Raw genomic sequence first — 25,721 nt, forward strand, 5'->3', positions numbered from 1 at the left:
GGATTCTCCAGGCAAAAACACTGGAGTGGGTTGCCATTTCCACTTTATTCTAAATGAGATCAGGAATAGTGAATAAATCACATTCATCACCTATAAATATGTTAAATTTCTTTACTGGTGCAACTTTGGGCTTCTCAAAGGCCACCAGCATCCTGAAGAAGACAGGAGCTACGGGACGAGCCATTTTCCTGCTTCTGCCCGACTCCAAGTCCCTGCTTTTATTTTTTTTTTTAACTGAGTTCACAGTTTAGAAAAAAAGGTCTACCAAACTATTTAAGCTCACTTGGTATCCTGGAACAGCTAAGGGGACATAGTTGATCCCAAACTGGCTGAAAAGAAACAAAAATCAAAGTGAGAAGAAATAATTTCATGTTGCTTGGAATGTCAAATTACATAAAGGTAAACAACTTTGGTCAAAGAAAAAAAAGAAAAAACAAAAACAAAACAAAAAAACCCTCAAGTGGTCAGTATTTTTTTTTCCCACTCTTAAAAAGAACTTTTAAAAAGAGAAAGTGCCTTTCTCTTCCATACATTAAAGCAAATGTAAAAAGGATTGATTCAGTGCTCTACTTTGTGAGGAAAAGAGCCTGGAGATATTTCAGCTCCCTGCTAAGCCTTTGGTATCCTTCAGAACTCTATTTCCATAGTTGCAAAATTGACTGAGTGAAAGTCTGTTTAATCATCTGTGTATTTCCAATTTGTCTACATAGGTAAAAGCACTTAGTGCTTGGCACATAAGTAGTATACAATAATGTTAGTAATCATAATAGAACAGCTTAGATAGCTCCATATACTGCCAAGGCGAAAAAGGAAACACCAAAAAGAATGATTGCTTTGTGTTTGGGAACTCAGTCTTTCCAGGAAAATTAAATAAGGATTTTGATCAAGGCTGAAATTCAATGTTTTTGAATTTTCAGGGACTCACCCTCAGGATCTTCCAACCCTACCTTTTCAACCTATTTTAAAACATAATAGTTCAGAAAATATTTTTTAACAAACAGAACAATCTTTTGCTTCCAATTTCCAGCGTTAGACTGCTGTATCTTATTTGAAGTTTGAGGAGATAAACAAATGTTTGATTTATCACTGTTTGAGTGTATTTTATAAGACAACTCAGAAAACCAGGCTGTGGTTAATAAAAAAGCAAAACAAAAATATAGCTTAAAGGATTGAACCAGCAAGGAATTAGCACAAGTTTATGATAGTTGTTATTATTAACTGATAACCTGTGCTAAATGACCAAGCCGTTTAGTGTTTAATTTTACAAAAACCATTTGGTCATCAAAGTAACAAAAAAAAATTTTTTTTGGTACTAAATGTACTTGCCAGTTAGTGTAACAAAATGAGCTAGATTTTTTGGTTTTCTTATAGTCTTACCACCCAACATAGATTCTCTAAGTTAAAAGAAAAAATACTTTTTTGTAATATTTGATGATACTTCTGATCAGAGCCTATAAAGTCTCTATAAAAAATAAAACAATACTTCAAGATACAGATACAAAATTCTCAAAAAGTGTCATTAAAAAACACTGCTTTCTTCCTGTTATTGTTCATGTCAAAAAGCAGGTTATCGTTACATGGTTTCTGTAGGTCCGAGGAATTCCATTTCTACAGCAGCTTTTGGCGTTTCAGCTGAACCCCTCTTCTTTCGGAACTCTGCTGCGATTTCCTCAAAGGATTTTCCTTTGGTTTCTGGAACTTTAAAAAATGTGAACAGAATAAAGGCCAAGACCACACCAGCAAAAAGGAAAAACACATAAGGTCCACAGAAGTCCTGCAGAGAAGAAACAGAGTCCCAATTAGCAGCTGTTAAACCTTATCTTCTGTTCAGTAAGTTTGCACAGAACTAGGCTGCTTACCGCAATGTACTGGAAACACAGAGCTATAATGAAATTGCCTGTCCAGTTGCTGAACGCAGCTATTGCTAAAGCAGCAGGGCGTGGTCCTTGACTGAAAAACTCAGCCACCATGAACCAGGGGATGGGGCCTGGCCCAATTTCAAAAAAAGACACAAAGAGGAAGATGGCTGTCATGCTCACGTAATTCATCCAAGGGAATTTACTCTGAGGAGAAAAGAAAAACAAAATAAAAGTGGAACTGGGATCACTGACTGCTTCTTCCTGTAGCTAAGTCCTTGTTGAGTTCAGAGGGGACATAGCACTCTTCCTGATGTGCTATGGGAATCCCTGGTGGCTCACAGGTTAAAGCGTCTGCCTGCAATGCGGGAGACCCAGGTTCCATCCCTGAGCTGGGAAGATCCCCTGGAGAAGGAAATGGCAACCCACTCCAGTATTCTTGCCTGGAGAATCCCATGGACAGAAGAGCCTGGTAGGCTGCAGTCCACGGGGTTGCAAAGAGTCGGACACGACTGAGCTACTTCATTTTCACTGATGTGCTTATGTTCAATTAAGTATAAGTTATTCCAGTTGTTCAGTTCAGTTCAGTCGCTCAGTTGTGTCCGACTCTGCGACCCCATGAATTGAAGCACGCCAGGCCTCCCTGTCCATCACCAACTCCCAGAGTTCACCCAAACTCATGTCCATTGAGTCGGTGATGCCATCCAGCCATCTCATACTCTATCGTCCCTTTCTCCTCCTGCCCCCAATCCCTCCCAGCATCAGGGTCTTTTCCAATGAGTCGTAAACAAGTTTTTTTTTTTTTCCTAGTCTGAATCATCCTTAAATCTTTTGAGCTATAAGAAATCCTGTGGCTTCGGATTTTCTCTGCCTCCTAGTCACTCTTACTGTGGAAGAAGCAAAGCAAGGATCCAGTGACCTCTGCTTCTACTCATACCAAGCTCAGTAGACAGAATGCGGAACACCCTGTAAAGTGGTAGAAAGGTCTAGGTACTTGTTCAAGGTCACACAAGCAGCCAAGTGGCAGAGCCAGGATTGAAACCTGGTTATTATACACCCTGCATCTCTGGGTGACAAGCACCATTCGCTTGCTGATATTCAGTCTTTAAACCCTGAAGCTAATTCTTTTTCTTTACATTTCTCTTTTGTTTTATATGCTGTTCCTCTTGCTTTATTTTGTTAAGTAAGTCTCAGATGTTTAACTTAGGGCTCAGAAATGCTATCATTGGGTACCCAAAAATCTCAGTGCAGACACCAGACTCACCAGGAGCACAAGTCCCACCGACATGAAGATGGCACAAACAAACATCCCACTCATTCCAATTAGGAACAGAGAGCGTCGCCCTGCCTTCTCCACAAGGAACACCTAGGAAAGTTTTAAAACATGTGGCTTTATACTTAAATAGTTTTTACTGCCGAGGAGATCTTTTAAATTTATACAGCTGAGAAGAAGCCATTCTATTATCTCATTTTGCAGATGTGGAATTAAGGAGGGAAGTGACTCTTGCCCAGAAAGGTGGAACTGGTCTCAGTGACCAGAGATGATTAACAGATGCTGTCTTCCTTTTGTCACACTGATTTGAACAGGTCATTCTAGAGAAAGAACCATAGCATTATTACCCCCTGATGTTTATCACTTTGGGTGCAATAGTTAGAGACTGGACATCTTGGATGTCCAGTATTTCCTCTCCCCTTAAAATATGAAGGGCCTACATAAAAATGACATTAATTTCTCTTTTGATAATTATCCTAAGTTATAATTAAAAGCATTTGAGCACTGCAGACTTCTGAAACAGTGCAATTATTGATGTGTCAACTGTCATCCTCCAACTTCCTTACTGCAAACAAAGTCAAATTGTGACCACTCAGGGGGAAAATACAGAATTTGATCATCTCACTAAAGAGTCAGGTCTGTATTTTTTTGGTGAGCCTGAAAGTACTTGGTCTTGGTAATGACTATCCACTTGAAAAGATAAGACTTTAAAGCAAAAGGTTAAATTGCTTTTTTATCCTATTTTAGGAGACTTGGCATCAATTCCTTTGGGTCGGGATCTTTGCACTAATGTTTAAGATTTACAATTAGCAAGGACCAGAGTTTGCTGAATAGACTCTGGCTTGATCCTTGCCAAGGTTGGTGAGTCAAACACACACAAAAATTACCTGTCATAATTTCTCACTTGGCTGTTCTCATAAATCTATCAGTAAATCAATAGCAATCCAATACTCTTAGTGCAGTGAGCTTTGGCTCTGAAAATATCTGAGAAACATTTCTTTTCACTCACAGTGAAAAAAACCCCTTTTTCTCAGGCTTTCAGATCACTTCAGAGTGGTAAGCAAGGAACCCATATTTAATTGTTGAGAATGAAGTGGGAAAAACAAAACTTTCATTGTTCATAAATTTCTCTCTATATATTTTGACTCTCTCTATATTATGACTTTTAAAGTTGATTTGATGACACCATGTCAAGCCGCCAAGGAAACTGGAGCATTTCTTCAGCAAAAAGGGCTTTCACTACATCCGTTTCTTCTATTTCTGGACAACTATTACTGATAGGATTATAAATTCTAAAACTGCATGCCTTGAAAACTGAGTCAGACTCCCTTGGGGCCAGGTGAGCACAGACACAGGGTGAGACTTGGTCAGGTCTTAGAGACCTGGATGTCTGACCTTAACTTCCGTTTTCCCCACAGACAGTGTGCAGCACTCAGACCCTCGATGCCTACTTGGAGGCCTCTTTCTCCTCTAGACCCATGCTGTCTTTCCGTTGGCTTCATATTTCTTTCTGTTTTGTTTTCTCACTCAAGATTACAGGTTTCCATCTACTGGATCATTAGTATAAAAGAAAATACAAAATATGGAACATCATTCAGCATCGAGTTTAGAAAGTCTCTCTCTCCAAATACTCATTCAGGAAAAAAAAAAGGATTATATTCCCTCTGAATTGTTGAAACATTACTATGTTATCAGTACATATTCCTATTTGCACATCTTTATTTGAATGGATACACGGAATTCGGTAACATTGCCTGATTTTGGCAAGAGAATCTGGATGATTGAGAGGTATCCTTTTTGTATTTTTTTGAACTTTAAAACTTTTCAAAAATAAATATAATTAAAAGTTAAATATTACTTGTAGTCCTGGAGGGTTCATTAGACGGCTGATTAGAGTTTTAAAATTATGTCACTCCTGCAAAAATGTTCACAGAATAAAAGGATGAGTTCTAAAAAGGTATATTCAAAATAATCAGGACACTATTTTTGGAAAAACTCCTCCCACTCCATGGAGTTGGTGGGGTTGGATGGGTGGACAACAATGGAATTTTGCAGTAGTTTTTTAGGCATTCTTACAGTTTGGATTGCCCTGATCTTGATAACTTGATTCTTCACATAGCAAATCCTGTTACACATAAAATATTTTAATCACAATCTCTATATGAGAAAAATATGTTGAAGTGAGATTTGCAAAAATATTATCTCAGGAGACAAAAGAATGCAAATAGGATTCCATCCCAGTACCAATCCTTTATTGATTTTAGAGTAGCCTTTTGGATTGAACAAGCATTAACTCTAAAGGCATAAGCACTGGTGTTCCCTTATTATCTGTTCTTCCTTCTCTTTCCAAGGTCCAGTTCTGTTTAATGTGGTCTGGACAAACTTGCCTTTTGATCTAGGTAGCAAGGCTGTAATTATTGACCACTCTAGGTAATAGTTAAAAGTCCATGTGCAGAGAATGAAAAACAAGTGATCCCATAAACTGTAGCCTGCCAGGCTCTTCTATCCGTGGGATTCTCCAGGCAAGAATACTGGAGCAGGTTGCCATTTCCTTCTCCAGGGGAACTTCCCGATCCAGGAATTGAATTCAGATCTCCTGTACTGCAGGCAGATGCTTTTCTAACTGAGCTATATGAGAAGCCTCAGAGCTGCCTGGAAGCTCTGTCCAATGGCCTAACATCATAAGAATCTGCTCAATCAGTTTAATTTTGCTAGAGGCTTAGATATTTAATCAAGAGGACAATGTTTATTTAAAAAATGTTTTTTTTTTTCCCCTAAGATATCAGGATAAAAAATTTCAACCATGGAAGGATGGAATCAAGGTGGAAGATCCAGTACTGACAGAAATGACAAGCTGTTTGCTAATATCAGGGGCTTCCCAGGTGGTGCTTCCCAGGGTGCTTCTCTGCTTCCCTGGTGGCTCAGACAGTAAAGAATCTGCCCTGGATCCAGAAGATCTCCCAGAGAAGGGAATGGCAATTTGCTCCAGTATTCTTGCCTGGAGAATCCCATGGACAACAGTACATGGGGTCGCAAAGAGTCGGACATGACTGAATGACTAACACTTTCACACTTCCTTTCCCAGATGGTGCAGTGGTAAAGAATCTGCTGCCAATGCAGGAGACGCAAGAGGGTTCGATCCCTGAGTCGGGAAGATTCCCCTGGAGTAGGAAATGGCAACCCACTCCAGTGTTCTTGCCTGGAAAATCCCAGAGGAGCCTGGTGGGCTATAGTCTGTGGGGTTGCAAAGAGTCAGACACAGCTGAGCATGCATATACACATTTGCTAATATTAAGGGACTTAAGTACAGAAGAAAGGAGAAAAAGCCTAGGTATTTACACAAAAATACCAAGTGTCTTGTCCCCAAGTGAGTTCCTGATTCACAAGTGAGTGACAAATGACATATTTGGGAGATAGGGAGAACCATTGATCCATGTGTTCAGTTATGCCTAATCTCACTACAATGGTTGGTTATTCACATCTAGGACTCTTCCTGTGACTCACATAGTTCTATCTACATATCCAGTACATGTGGACAATAAATCACAGGTTGCTTTTATGTTACAAGGGTTTTTTTCACTCCTATTTCTGGACTGAGGAACAAGCAGAATATTTATCTAGAGTATTTCACTTACAGAGACAGCAGTGAAAACTGTGTTGACAGCACCAACTCCAATGGTTGCATAAACAGGTTGGCTGATTCCAGCTGTCTGGAAAATGCTGGTTGAGTAGTAAAATATCTGAAAGATGAGAATAGTTTAGCTTTAATCAAGAAGCCTAGTGCTAAGGCTTTAATGCAAGAATTATTTTAGGTTGTTTATTTTTTGAGTGTTTCAATGGAACCAGAGTTCCGAGAGATCTCAAAAGGTTTTATCATCCCTCTTCTTCCAGAAAAGGAGAAATCACAATCTTCCTTTAGTGTGTAAAACTTCCAATCATTTAAAATCTCCTTATATTCAGCTGAAAACTCTACATCTGCATCTAACTTTTTTCAGTTTTAAAACTTTTTCTTAAAGTTAAAATACATGCAAAAAGGTACATATACCCTTTAAGTGTACAGCTCAATTAATTTGCACAAACTAAACACACCTGTATCAGTTCAGTTCAGTCACTCAGTCGTGTCCGACTCTGCGACCCCATGAACCACAGCACACCAGGCCTCTCTGTCCATAACCAACTCCTGGAGTCCACCCAAACCCATGTCCATTGTGTCCGTGATGCCATCCAACCATCTCATCCTCTGTTGTCCCCTTCTCCTCCTGCCCCCAATCTTTCCCAGCATCAAGGTTTTTTCAAATGAGCCTGCTCTTTGCATCAGGTGGCCAAAGTATTGGAGTTTCAGCTTCAACATCAGTCCCTCCACATCCAGGATTGATCTCCTTTAGGATGGACTGGTTGGATCTCCTTGCAGTCCAAGGGACTCTCAAGAGTCTTCTCCAACACCCCTGCATAATCTAGGTAAAAAATAAATCATTTCCTGCCTTCTGGAAGCCCCCTAAATGTCACCCTTTTTCAAAGGAAAGTCTTTCAACTTCAGCCATTGTAGATATATTTTGCCTAGTCTTGTACTTGATATAAGTGGAACTGCTTGATGTATATTTTATATCTGGCATCAACATTGCCTTTGTGAGAATCATCCACATTGTTGCATTTGCAGGCTGTTTATTATCACTGCTATTTAGCATATTATTGTAGTAATATACCACAATTTAGTTACCCATTCTACTATTTAGTCACCCATTCTACTATTGATGGTTATTTAGGTAGTTATCATTAGAGTGATTATGAATAGTGCTTCTATGAACATTCTATTCTAGTACAAGCCTTTTGGTAAAATACGTACACATTTACACCTTGGAATAGAATTGTTGGATCACAGTGTGTGTGTGTTCTCAGCTTTGATTGATACTACCAAATAGTTTTCCAAAGAAGTTGTGTCAATTTGCACTCTTACCAGTGAAAAGGCAGAGGAACCAGAGCTCAAATCACTGAACATCCATTGGATCATCAAAAAAAGCAAGAGAGTGCCAGAAAAACATCTACTTTTGCTTTATTGACTATGCCAAAGCCTTTGACTGTGTAGATCCCAAGAAACTGTGGAAAATTCTTAAAGACATGGGAATACCAGACCACCTGACCTGCCTCCTGAGAAATCTTTATGTAGGTCAAGAAGCAACAGACTGGTTTCAAATCGGGAAAGGAGTACATCAAGGCTGTATATTGCCACCCTGCTTATTTAGTTTATATGCAGAGTGCACCATGAGAAATGCTGGACTGGGTGAAGCACAAACTGGAGTCAAGATTGCTGGGGGAAATATCAATAACCTCAGATATGCAGATGACACAACACTTATGGCAGAAAGTGAAGAAGAACTAAATAGCCTCTTGATGAAAGTGAAAGAGGAGAGTGAAAAAGTTGGCTTAAAACTCAACATTCAGAAAGCTAAGATCATGGCATCTGATTCCATCACTTCATGGCAAATAGATGGGGAAACATTGGAAACAGTGACAGACTATTTCTTTGGGCTCCAAAATCACTACAGATGGTGACTGCAGCCATGAAATTAAAAGACACTTGCTTCGTGGAAGGAAAGTTATGACCAACCTAGAGGGCATATTAAAAAGCAGAGACATTACTTTGCCAGCAAAGGTCTGTCTAGTCAAAACTATGGTTTTTCCAGTAGTCATGTATGGATGTGAGAGTTGGACTGTGAAGAAAGCTGAGCCCAGAAGAATTGATGCTTTTGAACTGTGATGTTGGAGAAAACTCTTGAGAATCTCTTGGACAGCAAGGAGATCCAACCAGTCCATCCTAAGGAGATCAGTCCTGGGTGTTCATTGGAAGGACTGATGCTGAAGATGAAACTCCAATACTTTGGCCACCTGAAGAACCGACTCATTTGAAAAGACTCTGATGCTAGGAAAGATTGAAGATGGGAGGATAAGGGGACAACAGAGGATGAGATGGTTGGATGGTGTCACCGACTCAATGGACATGAGTTTGAGTAAGCTCTGGGAGTTGATGATGGGCAGGGAGGCCTGGCGTGTTGCAGTCCATGGGGTTGCAAAGAGTCGGACACGACTGAGCAACTTTGAACTGAACTGAACCAGTGTGTATAAGAATTTTGGTTTCATTGCACTTAACCCAAAATTTCCACTCATGTCAGTACAAATGGAGAAATCTGATTCACAACCTTCTTAATAGCCTTTATTATTAGTTACGTCTCTATGTGCATAACAGTCATTTTCTTTGGTTGTGTCATCCTCTGTCATTCCTTTCCTACAGCCTCGTCCTGCAGACAGGGCTGATGCAGGAGGACTGTTCAGTCTGTGTTCAGTGAGGAATGGATTACTCACTGCACACTATCCTACCCAAAAGCCTCTGGTTCAACATTTCCTGGATGCCTCTAAGCCAGGCACTGGGATGGAAGCTAAAGCAGGGACACTCAGAGAGATTAAGTGTTGTGCTCTTGGATATACTCGCAGAGCTGAGAGAGAGCTCAGAGAGATTTGGTCTCTGAGACCCAAAGTTATAAAGAATTAAGAGATTAAAAAAATCAACATCAAGGACCTTTAAAGGAGGATAGAGGCCAGAGCAGAGCATTCAGCTTGTGGAATGAGGCTCAGGTCTCCTTTTGCTTCACCTTGGGGGAAATACTTTCTTTGCTTCCTCTAAGTCTCTGCCCATCTATCAGTCACCCCCACAGTGTCTGTGAATCTGGGGTTGACTCACTGTAGAAGCCCAAATCACAGTTTTAACAGCATTGAATGGGGATACGTGGTTTTTAAAATCTGGTTTCTTAACCAATGCTTAATTTTTTTCTTCTAGCAGCTAACCATCAGTAAGACAATTTTAGTCTGCATAATACAAAGATTTCAAAACCTAAAAGCTAGCTAGTTTAGTACTCAGTATGTTTTTCAGTCATGTCTTTTCTATTACCCTCACTCACCAATATCATATCAGTTCCTTCTATTGTTTATTTTGTGTGCTGTCTCCCCAAACAGTGAAAATTTCTTGGATGGCAGGAAAATTCTTTGCACTAGGCTATCTGATACACTTCATTTAAATAGATAGCAGGAACCATGAGTCCTTCTGCCTAGGCTATCTGAAATCCTAAATTTGATACTCAACTCTAGAAGCCCATAGTAATTCAGTCTTCTTGGTATATTTATTCTCTTTTGCCCTCTTTTGTATTTATTATGACTTGCCTTTTAATCTTCATCTTAATTGACATGCAGACCACTGACCACTGACATCTTTTAAAAATTGTAAGGTAATTTTAGAAAGCAGACAAGGCAAGATAAAATTAATGCTCATTCAAGATATTTGTGATGTCAGCATTTTAATGTGTCCTTAGTTACTTAAACTTAAACTCCTGTCCTCGTCTGTCTTAGTTCACTTTGCTCTTAAGAGTGAGGGAGGGTGTTCTTAAACTTACCCCATTGATTCCAGAAAATTGCTGAGCCGCATGCAGCATCAATGCCACTAGAATAGGCTGTCGGTAGCTGGCATTGGTGAAGAGCTGAATTATGGAGACTTTCTTTTCATTTGATGCTTCTTCCCTCTCTTTTCTCATCTCAGTGATGTCTTTGGTGATATCATCACTTCCTCTGAGTCTTTTCAAGCCTGTCCCCCAAAATGATCATGTTGACACAACTCAGGTCAAAACAAAAATAAATTTATTTTTGTTATGCTAATGAAAGAACTACAGTTCTGCCTAACCCATTCTATTACCTAATAGAATGGGTGTTGGAAATCCTTTCTTGTTAAATCCTGTCTTTTTATTTTTTAAGAAAGCAAAACATTTGGCTTCATCTTATTCCTCATTATCATAGAAGTACAATGTAGGAAAGGTCTGTTAGAAGTCTGAGTTCAATGCACTGCATGTGGATTTTCTATTTGGGCTTGTGTGAATGTTTATGGTTGCAAAATGACATGTACCAGTCATATTAAGTGATCGTGCATATTCTTACATATAATCACTGACTTCATTTGAAAAGCATTGGTACCAATTTCATGAGTATCCATTCATGTGCACCGTTTCTCATTAACTGATAATTCCAAAACAATAGGAAGAAAGGAAAACCACCATAGACTTACTTTTCTTTGCCTTGGCTTCCTCATCCAGCTTGATGTAAAGGTATCTGGGGCTTTCTGGACAGAAGAAGAGCAGCAGACATTGGAGAATGGCCGGCACAGCAGACAGGCCAAGCAGGATGTGCCATAGCTCGTGATTGCCCAGGATAAAGTCAAGGCCAACGATCTGAAAAGGCAGGGAGGAAGCATATCAACTACATATCACTTTGGAGCTGCCTTCTGAAACAATTTGTTGGAAAAGCACATTGGCTATTTGATAGTAACTCCTGACTTTGATTCAAGTATGCACAAGTATGCTTAAGATGGAAATTATTACTAGTATGTCTCTCCTTAAATGAATTAGGGACTCTGTTTTACAAAGAGTTCAGCTAGATTTGTTTTCATTAACTCCTATGGGACATTTAGGATAGAAATCAACCAAACTTTTAAGCACACATTTGATATCTAAAACAACAGCAAAAATAATGCATAACTTTGGACGATTACCCAGAACTTAAATAGAATGGATTACATAAATAAAGCAATTACTCTGAGAGAACTAGTTTTGTGATCCCTATTGCAAAGTAGTTTATCCTCTGGATAGTCATAAGTTTGAGGTTCTGAGGACTCCCTCTGAGAACACAGGAGAGAAGGAAAGAATAAGGTAACTGAACAAGAACTGCTACTGCAATCCTTTGCATTTTAAATCTGAGCAGGAAAGATGCTCAGAAAAAAGGAGACCCAGGCAGCCAAAATTTTGAAATTTTTTTCCCTTGAAATCTAAATGGAATAATGTAATTCTGGAATAGCTCCAGTAGTTAAGACTTGGCTTACCAGGTCACCTTCAGTGCCAACTCCACCACAGCTTCCAGGGGAAAAGTGAGGCGTGGATTAGTAATATTTTAACTTTGAGCTACTAAAAAGCCTATGTCTCTGTACTGCCACCTCCAAGACCACTTGTGGAACTGTCTTTTCCTCTGTGTTGTTTTACAGTAAGAGTGGCCAGTCAGGGGGAGAGAAGCTAGGTAAAGTAGAGGATGGGTGAGGGAGGGGAAGGGAGTTTTTACCTGACTAATAAGAATGCCCGTGACAATGGCCAGCTGATGAAGAGCACCGATAGCGCCCCTGAGTGTGGTTGGAGCAATTTCACCAATGTACATTGGAATCAAGCCTGAAATCAGCCCTGAGTGAAACATGAACATACACGTTAAAGTGTAATCAGGATGACATCAACAGCAGTAACTTTATTTAAGTACAGTCAGTATTCATTCTGAGTTTATTGGAAGGAAGAGCCCTTGTCACCAACCGCAGACACGATTTATGCAAAGAATGTTTGTTGATGAGACTCCAAATGAAATTGTAGTTGGAGATATAAATAGAAGGAGATGGTTAGTCATTCATCTGGCAATTATTCATAGCATTGCCTTTATTTAGTTAAAAAATTCATGTTAATATTGAGTTTGTATCATGATGCCTTAGGTTATCTTCAGAAAAGAGATTGAAGAATGCTTTAATAATATTCTTAAAAATACAGTAATACTCTTACTCTAAAATCATGGGATTAAAGGAAATTAGAACATATCTATGCCAACCTCTTTACTTGATAAAGGTGAGAAATGACTTACCCAAGATCACAGTGCAATAGAGTGTTAGCAGGAGAACTACAAGCCCTTCTTGAGTTTCTACAATGTGGAGGTGCCTCAAAGTTACACTTAAGAGTTGAGGGGAGGAGTGTGTGGAGAGGTGTCAGGAGCTAAGGGACTAAGGGGCCCCTCCCTCAATTACTCCAACCAGGGCAACCTAGCTTCTTTATTCTCTCTAAATAATGGGCTTCAGAAAAGATTTTATTTGAATAAAGACTTCTGATTCTTGCATGTGTGCTAAGTCGCTTCAGTTGTGTCTGACTCCTTGCGATCCTATGGATTGTAGCCTGCCAGGCTCCTCTGTCCATGGGATTCTCCAGGCAAGAATACTGGAGTGGGTTGCCATGTCCTCCTCCAGGGCATCTTCCCAACCCAGGGATTGAACCCGCATTTCATGTCTCCTGCACTGGCAAGTGGGTTCTTTACCACTAGGGCCACTTGGGAAGCCCTCTGATGCTTAAAAGAAAACAAAATTTTGAAAAGCTCTAGGCCATTATGCCTTCTGTAGTTTTCCTAGATGCAGATGTAACCAGTCATGTTGAAAATGGTGGAGACTCTAGCCATTTGCTAAGAGCATAAAAAGGTCAGAGACTAGTCAATGAGCAAAACTGAATGCAATGTTTGACATTTTCTGAAAATAAGATTTGTCAGAGGCTTCCTCTTAGATATACTGTGGGCCTATCAAATGGAAATGTATGGTCTTTGTATAAAAGATGCTTTTGAGAATTGTTTCAATATTTTTTTAATGCTTCAAATTGTTCTTAATATCCCATGAGCATTTGCATGGCTGATACAGCGTCTAAATTCCTGCTTTTACATGCAACTCTACTGTGTGGTCTGTTGATCTTAAAGAAGCAGGGAGAAAAAAATAAAAAACAAACATTGTTTGGTCCTATTCTGGGCTGTAGTATTTTTGTTAAGGCCAAACATACCTCAAGAACAGAAAATGCAGATAAGCTCAAAGGTCTGAAGTCTTCAGTCTAACTGCTCTCTCCAACTGAGCTATTTTGGCCACCTGGTCTGAAGTCTTACGAACTCGAAATCAAATTGTATTTTCTATTAATTGTTATTAATTTATTTTCATTAATTTTTAGCTATTTTAATGCTCATAATAAAATCAGACATAATTTTAGAAGGTGCTTGGAGAGTACAAGTTACTTAGTTATGCTAGTAATAGGTTGCTACACACTGTATATAACATTTATTTTCAATTTCACTAAAAATATTTTATAATTTTTTTTCTTATTGTATTTCAAAAAGTAGAGAGAAAATAAAGAAGAATCTTGATTTGGACCTCTTTGATGGTGTTATTAGTTTCATTTTACAGTCAAGTGAAACTGAATTTGAGTCTTCAAAACTGTAAGAAAACAAATTTGTGTTGTCTTAAGTCACTAAGTTTGAAGTAATTCATTAGAGCAGTAAGAGGGAACTAATACCGAGGAGGAAACCGAGCCTTCTATTCAATGACTAAGGCCAGACCAAGACAGTGCCAGAATTGATGCATTCTGAATCCAAAGCTCTTCCCATAAGTGAGTTGCCTCTTTACCTTGATCAAACTATCATTTCAGTTATTTGTATTAACATTGAAAATAACAAGAAGAGCCATTTAATTAAATAATCTTAGATTTTTATTTCAAGCCTCCCTGGTAGCTCAGCTGGTAAAGAATCTGCCTGCAATGCAGAAGACCAGACTTTTGGTTCAACCAATCATTGAAGATGAACAGAATTGTAGTCTTTCCTCTTTTTCAGGTAAAAGTGCTAGAAATATTTCGTACATCATTTTGTGCCCTCACCTTCCCTCTCTCACCCGCAACGGTTATTATTAGCAGCTATGATTTGGGACAATGGGTATTACTGGGATTGAAGAGCAAAAGATTTGACTATTTTAGAGAATGGACTATCTTCCCTTTCTTCAGGCCGCTGCTGCTAAATTGCTTCAGGAAGACTAAAGAGCTGTTTCCAAGAAATAGTGATTCAGATATTTAGATGGGAAAAGCATCTTTCCTCCATTCTGAACTCCTCTACCAGCTGCTTCTGCCTGAGCTCCTCTCCCTATGGCCACCTTCACTTTAACACTTGGACAAACCAAGTGTGGAAGCAGATAGGGTAAGGGAATGTGGCCTGAGAGATGGGCCAGAACATCAAGGTCTTTCCAGATAGGAGAGACAGTGACATCAGTAGCCGGGCAGGCCATAAGGGTAGAGTTAGGGGTTCTGGGCATAGCAGTCTTCCAGTGTCTACTGAACAACATAAGTAATAATAACAGCTAGCTGTAGTCAGATTCTATGCTGAACATTTTACACATATTCTCACAAGCGCCCCCATGAGGTAGATATTATTATTAATAATAATAAGAAAAACAATAAGAATAAAATAATAAGAAAAACAAGAGTTAAGTAATTTGTCTTGGAGCATATGACTAGAAATGATGTCATTGCTGTGGATAAGAACATCTCATTACAACTCCACTTACTGGTCCCAAACCTCCCTGACTCAGAACTGAAACTTTGTGCTATTACCTTTTCTTTTTGTGATGTCACCTTATGCTCAAAAAGTTCCCTACATGTAACCACATCTACCTTGAGAATAATTTTCAGATGTACACGTGTTTGTGTGGGAGGGTGTGTGTGTGTGTGTGTGTGCACACAACTTACCACAGTAGAGTCCTGATATGCCTCTTCCTGAAATTATAAGAATGTGAGATGGTCCCAATTTCGAAAACCCCATCAAGAGAGCTCCAACTAATGAAAGAATGTTTGCTACCAACAGGGCTTTGATTCTGAAAATTTGAAAAGCAAGGATTATAAATTTAGCATCGAAACTTGATAAAAAGGATTTGCTTTCAGAGCATGCTGAGATTTTTACCAAAGAGTGATTATTTTAATTTTGTTGATAGAGCTAGTTGGGGAATCTTAAACCATGATTGCTACTTTGATTTGTCTATGTGTTAAAGCATTAACAATACATAATATTTATAATGAGAGAATTTGGGTTGCATGTACTTAATCTCCACATTTTGATAGAGAAGATTCAATTGTGATGATGACTAGTTTGCCTTAAGATAACACTTCTGAGACCTTTTCAAATAGTTAACAATTAGTTTTCTACATGCTGACTGTTTTGAAGAATAAATGCCTGGTGATAGCTAAATTTAATTCTGTAGCTGTAACCTATGACACTGACACTTTTTTCTTTTAATGGTACAAGATTTTAGCCACTATAGATCATGAAAGAACTTTAAAATTTAAGTTTTCTTTAGTATAAATTATTTGGAAGTAGATTAAAACATGCTTTTACTTTAAGCCTTGTCAGAGAACTGTAATTACTCTTATTTTATCATTATATGCCAGCATATTTCCAGAATCTATGAATCAATGTCAACCAATGCAAAATACATAGTAAAGGTGAAATAGCAAAAAAAACACCATTTCAAAATTGATCATACAAAAACTGATGTTTGCAAGTATCTGATACTCTTCTTCCTGTTAAATGAGAAAGTGATGTACACAAAAACCTTCTTCAAAGTTCAGTCAATGATGATAAGGCCAATAAAAGAACCTGAGTGAATAAATGTGAAAATGTCTGTCCCACAAAGAAATGTAAGTATCTTGTTACAGTCTTTTTCCGTGTTTCAAACTTTAATAGGTGAGCTTTTCCTAAACAAGTATCTTAAACACCAAGCAGATTGTTTTTTTCTGGAAGAATAAAACTATATAATCTCATACTCATTTTCCCAACAAACCATGTGATGAGCTGGATAATACCCCCCAATAGTCAGTAATTTGATAAAATTTGAAGAACTGACCATTTTCTTTTATGGTAGAGGGAAGTCCCTTTCAAATAAGAATAAGAATAAAACTTGTGTTTCCGTGCTACCTATTACTTTAGAAAAATTCTTATAGTCTTATTAAAAGCTCCAGTACAAAAGGAAGGAATTATCAGAATTTAATAACCAAAGAGGGAAAACTATAAAGTAGGAATTTTAATAATTAAATGAATTATAACCCAGTACACCAATGCAGGAGATGTAAGAGATGCGGGTTCAACCCCTGGGTTGGGAAAATCCCGGGGAGGAGGGCATAGCAACTCACTTCACTGTTCTTGCCTGGAGAATCCCATGGACAGAGGAGTTTGGTGGGCTACAGGCCATAGAGTCGTGAAGAGTTGGACACGACTGAGCATACACATTACTAAGGTAGTTGCCTATATCATTTAGATCTTTAAAAGTTTTTGCATTTTCTCATTTTTCCATATTTGCATATTTTTATCATCAGAAAAAAGTGATAAAAAAAAGTGGATGCAAAGACCAGAAAATAAATATAAAGAAATAACTTTGATTTTATGTTTTATTTCCTCTCTATCAATAACTTCAGATATGCAGATAACACCCTTAGGGCAGAAAATAAAGGGGAACTAGAGCCTCCTGATGAAAATGAAAGAGGAGAGTGAAAAAACTGTCTTAAAACTCAGCATTCAAAAAACTAAGATCATGGCATCGATTCCCATCACTTCATGGCAAATGGATGGGGAAACAATGCAAACAGTGACAGACTTTATTTTCTTTGGCTTCCAAATCACTGCAGATGGTGACTACAGCCATGAAATTAAAAGACGCTTGCTCCTTGGAAGAAAAGCTATGACAAACCTAGACAGCATATTAAAAAGCAGAGACATTACTTTACCGACAAAGGTCCATACAGTCAAAACTATGGTTTTTCCAGTAGTCATGTATGGATGTGAGAGTTGGACCATAAAGAAGGCTGAGCACCCAAGAATTGATGCTTTTGCACTATGGTGTTGGCAAAGACTCTTTAAAGTCCCTTGGGCTGCTAGGAGATCAAACCAGTCAATCCTAAAGGAAATCAGTTCTGAATATTCACTGAAAAGACTGATACTGAAGTTGAGGCACCAATACTTTGGCTACCTGGTATGAAGAACAGACTCATTGGAAAAGACCCTGATGCTGGGAAAGATTGAAGGCAGGAGAACAAGTGGACAACAGAGGATGAGATGGTTGGATGGTATCACCAACTCAATGGACATGAATTTGAGCAAGCTCCAGGAACTGGCAATGGACAGGAAAGCCTGGTGTGCTGCAGTCCATGAGGTTGCAAACAGTTGGACACGACTGAGCAACTGGACTGAGTTGATGGGGGTGGGGGGAACTCCAAGAGCTTTAGTATTTCACATGACTAAATGAAATTTGGAAGTAAAGGAGTTCTACTGATGTTTTTAATCCAAAACAGGAAGTTTCAATCCAAAATAGAAAGTTGAGGAATGGAGATACCACTCGCTTCATTTGTGGTTGGGTTTTGACTCAGCAGTAGCAGCAGCTAGAAACCGCCTATCAAGTACATTGGGCAACTGGGAATTGGTGATATTAACTTAACCTTATGACTTGACTGATCCAGATGTCAAATTCTAATCTGAAAAGGAAAAACTGGGTGTCTGAGAAATGGAGCAATTTGGTGAAGCCAACAATAGATTTAAAAATTCCATGCTTGACTCTTCCCTTGAGTTCCTGAGTAAACCACATGGGCTGTGATTTCTTAATACATTTTATAAGTTATAAAGTCAGAGAATCAAAGTGATTATCCAGAAATACACACCAAATTCACTTTGTCTGTAAATATCTTCACAATTAAGTAGTTTACTGCAACAGCTTTCTCTGTTATTTGGTCCAGAAAGTAAAAGTGTTAGTCGCTTGGTCATGTCCAACTCTTTGTGACTCCATGGAGTATAGCGCGCCAGGCTCCTCTGTCCATGGAATTCTCCAGGAAAGAATACTGGAGTGGGTTGTTATTTCTTTTTCCAGGGGAACTTCCTGACCTAGGGATTGAACCTGGGTCTCCTGCCTTGCATTCAGATTCTTTACCATATAAGACACCAGGGAAGCCCTTATTTGGTCCAATACCAACCTAACTCATAAGGTCATGAGTTGGAAAAAACAACTCTAAAACTATCCCACAAAATGGAAGATTATTTCTTTCCAAACAAATTCTGAAACCCCAAATAGTGACTTTTCTGTGTGTATGCTTATTTATGAAATTTGCCTACCTTCCAAGCTTGTCCCCAAGCAACCCTCCAAAGAACGATGCAATCATTCCACCAACCGCAAAGCTGGACACAGACAGGGACCAGAACATGGTGATGAGGCTAGCTGATGTCATAGTCTCTTCCTCAGCCCAAGAGACTGGCGTTGGATCTCCCAGGCTTGTGGGCAATTCCTCTGTACTGTTGAGAGCGTAGTTGTTGATAGCTATTCGGTCATCCAGTGAAACACCCAGAACATGTCTATAGTGGGTTATAATTACCTAAGGAGATAAAATAAAGAAAAATAGCTGAAATATTTCAAACATTCTGTATATTTTTGGTTTGTTTTTCCTTGAAACTATTTGTTAGGTGTTCAAGCAGGATTATTTCAATTATGTGTGTTATGCACATACTAATGCATATAGATTGCTTACAGTTGACCACATCCTATAAATCAGGGGTCACAAATTCCAGTGCCAACAGGAACCTGGCAGGAACAAACAAGTAAAGGAGGCAAGAAGAAGCTTGAGAACTTGAGGGCTGAAATATAGTCTATACTATTGAGAATATGGGCTCCAGTGGTAAAGAATCTGCTTGCTAATGTAGGAGACATGTGTTCAATCCCTGAGTCAGGAAGATCCCTGGAGAAGGGAATGGCAACCCACGCCAGTATTCTTGCCTGGGAAATCCCATGGACAGAGGAGCCTGGTGGGCTACAGTCTATGGAGTCACAAAGAGTCTGACAGGACTCAGTGACTAAACAACGACTATTGGGAATAGAATACTGAGTGGGCAGGATTTATTTGTCCCATCTGAAGGAGGAAGCTGCAACTTGAGACTAGCATTGCATGGCCTTTAATTTTTAAAGAGAAACCAGACGTGTGTATTTTTATGTAAAATGCTTCAAGTTTTAAAGATTGGCAACTGTCCATATTGAAACTATCCTGCAAGCTGAAAAGGTACATTTTCATGCCACTGTTAGCCCTGCATAGCAGGATTTAAATTGGCTACTGTAAATATTTTAACAGAAACAAAAAAGTGGATATAAGAAAAAAGTTTGAGAAAGTTGAGGCCAAAAATTAAGTTAGCATACAAAATTCAAACACCAGGTGCTGTATCCTTGCTTTAGGTGAGCTATAAATTTATTAATAAGTTTCCTAGCAGCCAGTGAAAAGAGAGGAAAACAATCATGTATATTGGTGAATTCCGAAGATCAAAACCAACTCAGAAGTCCCTGAGAAGGTACTGGGACCTAAAGGAAGTGTCTTGCGTGGGTCCTCACTGAGTGCAGTAGGTAACAGTAAACAGTGTTCAAAACTAGAGTTCACAGAGCCATATTTTATAGTGTTTCAGTAGAGGCAAACTCGAACAAAAGTATGATTGAGTAAAGGCACATCCTTCCGGCTCTTCTTCCATGTCATTCCTCTGGATGATTTGGTCACCACTTGGCAGCAATGGGCTGGGAAGACCTCTAACAATGACCTGGAATGCAGCTGTCTACGCTGCCAGACCTGGGCAAAGTCCTATGTGGTAAAGTCAGCTGATGAAGGAGAGAACTTACATCCTCTTATGATAAAAGAACTCCAATCCAGACCTTTGCCTCATGGGAAGATCACTCTATATGGATAATGTACACAGCTGAAAGGAAATAGCCCAGATGTTTTCAGCAGTTTGCCCTACGTGAATAATCATTAATAGTTCTCTTTCTGAAACTTTCTGCAACAGGTATGCAGAGTTTTCACAGTCATAAAAAGTGATTTAAAAATACCCTAAAATAATTCCAAATGTCATTCTGCTAGTAGAAAACAAATTCTTCTTACATAGTGCTGTTTAAACAGCTCTTTAAATACAGATGGAGGGGGCTATAGAGAGGGCACTAATCCTGATGCCAGAGAGGGATGACCTCTGTTGTCAGGTCTGGCTCTAGGACTTGGATTAGAGGAGGGGAACCTTAGATTAATTTTTACGTCCAACACTGAAGAGGGCGGTTTAAATAAGGATTTGAAAAGTTCTCCCACAAGGAGAGAAAAGGTTCTACCAATGCCAAATTTCAGGAATCCTGCTACATTGGCACATGTTATCAGCCGCAGGAAAAAAGATATGACCCCCTAGAGCGATTCTCTAAATCTCTCAGCCTTGGCAAGACCTGCCACATTCATGATGCCATGTGGTGCCTAACCAGAGAGCATCTTTTGGTCCAAGGAGCAACCCTTTTCAGCAGACAGACTTGGCAAGTACACATTTCACACATTCACACCCTGTAGTCTCTTACATTTTCCTAAGAGTCCACTATGTTAAGAGAAGCAGACAAAATATGATGGGTTCACAGAGAACACCCAACTGAAGCTTGTATTGTCACCTTATGCCATCCCTTTCCCCAGCTTCTCCTCTCTGTCTCTTTCTTCTTTATTTACTAAACATTTTATGTTTCTATCAATCACTGTGCTTGGCACTGGTGTTAGGAAGACGAACACAATATCAATCCCACCCTAAATGACCTGATGGTCTGAGTTAGGGCAGAGGGAATGAATTCCTGATTTCCCCCACTTACAGGCTGTGGGATCTAAGACAAATGATATCTCTCTCCTGTGTATTTCCTGGAAACCAGAGTAGGGATGCATACAGTAAAAGTGAAAAATGATAGAAAGTGTCCAATATTAAAAATACCCAAAGAGTCAACATGGAGAAAACCCAAACTTGTTGGACTTCTTGACTTATTTAAAAGGTTTATATTATTTTACTTTGGATCATACATGGGAGACTGACGTAGAGGGAAGGACTGGAATCTTTCCAGTGTTAGGCTCCTTCAGAGTTTCTCCTTTGCTTGTCTTTTTTTTTTTCTTGTGATGAGAACTCTTAAGATTTATCCTCTTAACAACTTTCATATATAACACACAGCAGTATTAGTTATATTTAATTACATTTGTCATGTTGAACATCACATCCCTAGTACTTACTTCTTTTACACTTAAAAGTTTGTACCTTTTAACTACCTTTATCTGATTCCACCCCCTCCCCACCCAAGGCTCGAAAATGCTTTGATCTGGACAAAAACCTGGGCATAACCAGGTTGTTGGGCGAATCCGCAGGGGAGAGAATATGCTGGTTCCTGACACACAGTGAGTTGGTGCTCAGTACATGTTTCTGCACTGAAAAAAGCCTGTACTTCCACTGTTTCTTCTTACACCCTGGCATTTCCATCCATTTTTGGCTAGGAGCTCTGAATATATGCTGCAATAAGCTCTTAAGCCTTTTTTTTTTTTTTTAAATCCTTTTGGCACATGGTATTCTGGCTGAAGTTTTCTGTGAGCTCAGCGAACAGCAGAATCAGAGATCAAGAATTATTCATTACTCTTTCTTTTTCTATGAGGGTTATTAAATGAGGAGCAAAGGTCAAGTTATCAGCATTGGAATCACGCACGTGGTACCCAACAGAAGACCGGATTGCCACGTGTTCCCCATGTGGGCACACTTTATCTCTCTGGATGAGGAGCTGATATCTTTCTGCCACTGACAGAAATTGCCAAAAAGAGAACTTGTACGTTTCACTTGCCTGTTGAGGTGCATTGATCACACCAATGTCATATCCAAACTGGAAGGAACTCAGCACAGCAGTGAAGACAGCCAAAACCAAGGTCCCGGTGACCTGCGGGGAATGAAACACAGGGCTGGGAAACACCAGGCAATTTCAGTTGCCCACCGTCCATCAGTCTGCAGCATGGGTTTCTGACAGGTTCTATGGGCTGGTTCTTGCCACTTGACACTCATTCTTATATACCCCTATGTTCCTGGCAGGGCTCATTCATATGGGACTGTGAGTGTCTTTCATTTCTCCTATACTGCCAAAGCAGCAAAGAGTCTGGGACAGCTTTGTCCAGGGAAGGAACCAAACATCCTTCTCCACATGTGTATGTGCTAAGTCCCTTCAGTTGTGTCCGACTCTGCAACCCCATGGACGATAGCCTGTCAGGCTCCTCTGTCCACGGGATTCTCCAGGTAAGAATACTGAAGTGGGTTGCCATGCCCTTCTCCAGGGGATCTTCCCAAGCTAGGTCTCCCGGATTGCAGGTGAATTCTTTACCGTCTGAGTTACCCGGGAAGCTCAAGAATACTGAAGTGGGTAGCCAATGCCTTTTCCAGGCTTCTCCTGCATTGCAGGTGGATTCTTTACTGAGCTACAAGGGAATCTGAGTTCTTTATATGAATAGGCAGAGTTTTGAGATAGGAGATAAGAGGGGTTCCTTGTATCAGACTCGGGGTGTACTGGGAAGCATGAAAAATTTTTCAGTTAACACAAAACCCTAAGTGATGGGATCGGGGCATATATGTTTAAAGAAGCACCCACAGGACATGATACTAAATTGTCTCCGAGAACTGCTTTACAAATGAAGTCACTTACTTTGCATCTTTTTTTTTTTTCATTTACTTACTTTGCATCTTGACATGGAAGCATGATGCTGTATGTGCAGAGTTGTAAGTAACACCCGGAAACTTGAACTTGAGAACCAAACCAGAAATGCAACTGAGAGGGCTGGGCATGGAGCTCACAGAACGCAGGAGGGCAGCAAGGCAGGAGGCCCAGAAGCCGCTGGCTGGAGACCACCTCTCCCTGCAGCGCTCAGCTCTGCACTTGGCAGGCTGATGTTTTCTCCTAAAAGACTGTTGTGCACCTGCTCTCTGTCATGCATGGTTCTGCATTCTCATGTTTGTCGTTCAATCTCCTCTCCTGTAAGACAAGGGGCTTCCCAGGTGGTGCTGGTGGTGGAAAGCCCGCCTGCCAACGCAGGAGACAGATGCGGGTTCGATCCCTGGGTCGGGAAGATCCCCTGGAGGAGGAAATGGCAACCCACTCCAGTATTCTTGGCTGAAGAATCCCTGGGACAGAGGAGCCTGGTGGGCTACAGACCATGGGGAAGGACAGAGTCAGACATGACTCAAGTGATTTAGTATCACTTCACATGTGTGTGTGTGTAATAGTTTTCTCTTCTCGCTATTACAAAAAAAATCAACAAACTAGTGGCTTAAGTAACACAAATGTATTACTTTACAGTTCTTGTAGGTCAGAAGTCTGATAGTAGTCTCACCAGACTATAATTAAGGTGTTGGCAAGCTGTGTTCCTCTCTGGAGGATGTAGGGGAAAATTTGAATTGATAGAATTTTATTCCTTCTTGATGAAGGACCAGAGTCTGTGCTGGCTGTAAAGCAAGGGCCATTCCTAGCTCTGGAGGCCACAACATCCCTTGATTAGTTGTGCCCTTCCTCCATCTTCATAACAGAATCTCCCTACCTCAAAGTCCATAACAGTAAAGATGTTTGTAAAGCCCTTTATTTTGTGTGAGGTAACAGATTCACACGGGACAACCAGGGACAGTTATGAGTATCTTTTGAGGGCCCTTATTCTGCCAATAGCACTCCTCACAACAGCACCATTAGTATCCCTATTTTACAGATAACTAGACTAGGTTATGGCACCCCACTCCAGTACTCTTGCCTGGAAAATCCCATGGACAGAGGAGCTTGGTAGGCTGCAATCCATGGGGTCGCTAAGAGTGGGACATGACTGAGCAACTTCACTTTCACCTTTCACTTTCACGCATTGGAGAAGGAAATGGCAACCGACTCCAGAGTTCTTGCCTGGAGAATCCCAGGGACGGGGGAGCCTGGTGGGCTATGGGGTCGCAGAGTTGGATACGACTGAAGTGACTTAGCAGCAGCAGCAGCAGACTAGGTTAAGGTCTTACAGCCAGTAAGTTGTAGAATAATGATTTGGATCTAGAACCTATGCTTTTAATTACTTGGTTATTTTGAATTTCTCATGAATCAGAAACAGACATTCAAAAGGCAAACATATCTGAAAATCTAGGATCCTAATCTTCCTAAATTGGAAAAAATATCCAAGAGTGCACATATTCATAGAATTTGCCAATTTTGATGCTGAAGCCAAATGACCAAACACCCACCAATTCCAAGCACATTTTCCCACCACTCACCACACAAATGCCCGCCATCCTCACACACCCATAGAAAACCTTTGTGAGGTTTTTGGTAAAAATTGAAAAGACAAACAAAGGCTACTCAACTGCTCCTCTGTAGCTCAGCTGAAGAACCTCAGGGTCTACCCAAGACCAAGCCCAGGGCCACAATATACTCTCCCAGTTTCCTCCCCACATCCCCTATCCCTCCGGCGGCAGGGTCTCCCAGCACCCGGTGTCTTAGTGATGCCCCTCCCACCCCAGGCTCTGCTCTCTGCTGGCTCTCTGGTCCCTACCAGACAAGCATATAGTTCCTTTCTTCTTATTTTGAGTACAACCAGTGACCATGGCAGTGGTGAGCAGGAATGGAAGTCGGGAGTGAAGGTAGTGGCTGCAGCTGGTTTGGTCTGCTGTACCCAGGTGGTGCAGTGGTAACGAATCCACCTGCCAATGCAGGAGACCCAAGAGATGAGGGTTTGATCCCTGGGTCAAGAAGATTCCTTGGAGGAGGAAATGGCAACCTGCTCCAGTATTCTTTCCTCGAAAATCCCACAGACAGAGGAGCCTGGCAGGCTACAGTCTGTGCATGCTGTGTGCTAATTTGCTTCAGTCGTGTCCAACTCTTTGTGACCCTATGGACTGTAACCCGCCTGGCTCCTCCATCCATGGGGATTCTCCAGGTCAGAATACTGGAGTGGGTATTCCCTTCTCCAGGGGCTCTTCCCGACCCAGGGATTGAAACCACACCTCTGCTCTTGCATCAGCAGGTGGGTTCTTTACACTAGCACCCTGGGAAGCCCCAGGCTACAGACCAGAGGGTTTCAAAGAGTGGATACAAATGAGTGCATGTGCTTGCATATGCACAC

General features: G+C 40.3%; 1 protein-coding gene across 1 annotated transcript in view; it reads right to left on the reverse strand.

The window, feature by feature from the left end:
- Window positions 1–221: 221 nt before the first annotated feature.
- The window catches only part of SLC2A2 (solute carrier family 2 (facilitated glucose transporter), member 2), a 30,480-nt gene continuing 4,980 nt past the window's right edge, over window positions 222–25,721 (reverse strand). The window contains exons 2-11 of the mRNA XM_010835240.1: window positions 22,436–22,528; window positions 18,907–19,163; window positions 15,504–15,628; window positions 12,274–12,389; window positions 11,231–11,393; window positions 10,569–10,756; window positions 6,765–6,869; window positions 3,121–3,222; window positions 1,860–2,063; window positions 222–1,774 (exon numbers count right to left, since the gene is read on the reverse strand). Of these exons, the coding sequence (XP_010833542.1) occupies window positions 1,574–1,774; window positions 1,860–2,063; window positions 3,121–3,222; window positions 6,765–6,869; window positions 10,569–10,756; window positions 11,231–11,393; window positions 12,274–12,389; window positions 15,504–15,628; window positions 18,907–19,163; window positions 22,436–22,528 (1,554 nt within the window). The 3' untranslated portion in view covers window positions 222–1,573. The remainder of the gene's footprint in view (window positions 1,775–1,859; window positions 2,064–3,120; window positions 3,223–6,764; window positions 6,870–10,568; window positions 10,757–11,230; window positions 11,394–12,273; window positions 12,390–15,503; window positions 15,629–18,906; window positions 19,164–22,435; window positions 22,529–25,721) is intronic.

This window comes from Bison bison, unplaced genomic scaffold (genome assembly GCF_000754665.1).
Source record: "Bison bison bison isolate TAMUID 2011002044 unplaced genomic scaffold, Bison_UMD1.0 scf7180017864040, whole genome shotgun sequence".
Lineage (NCBI taxonomy): Eukaryota > Metazoa > Chordata > Mammalia > Artiodactyla > Bovidae > Bison > Bison bison.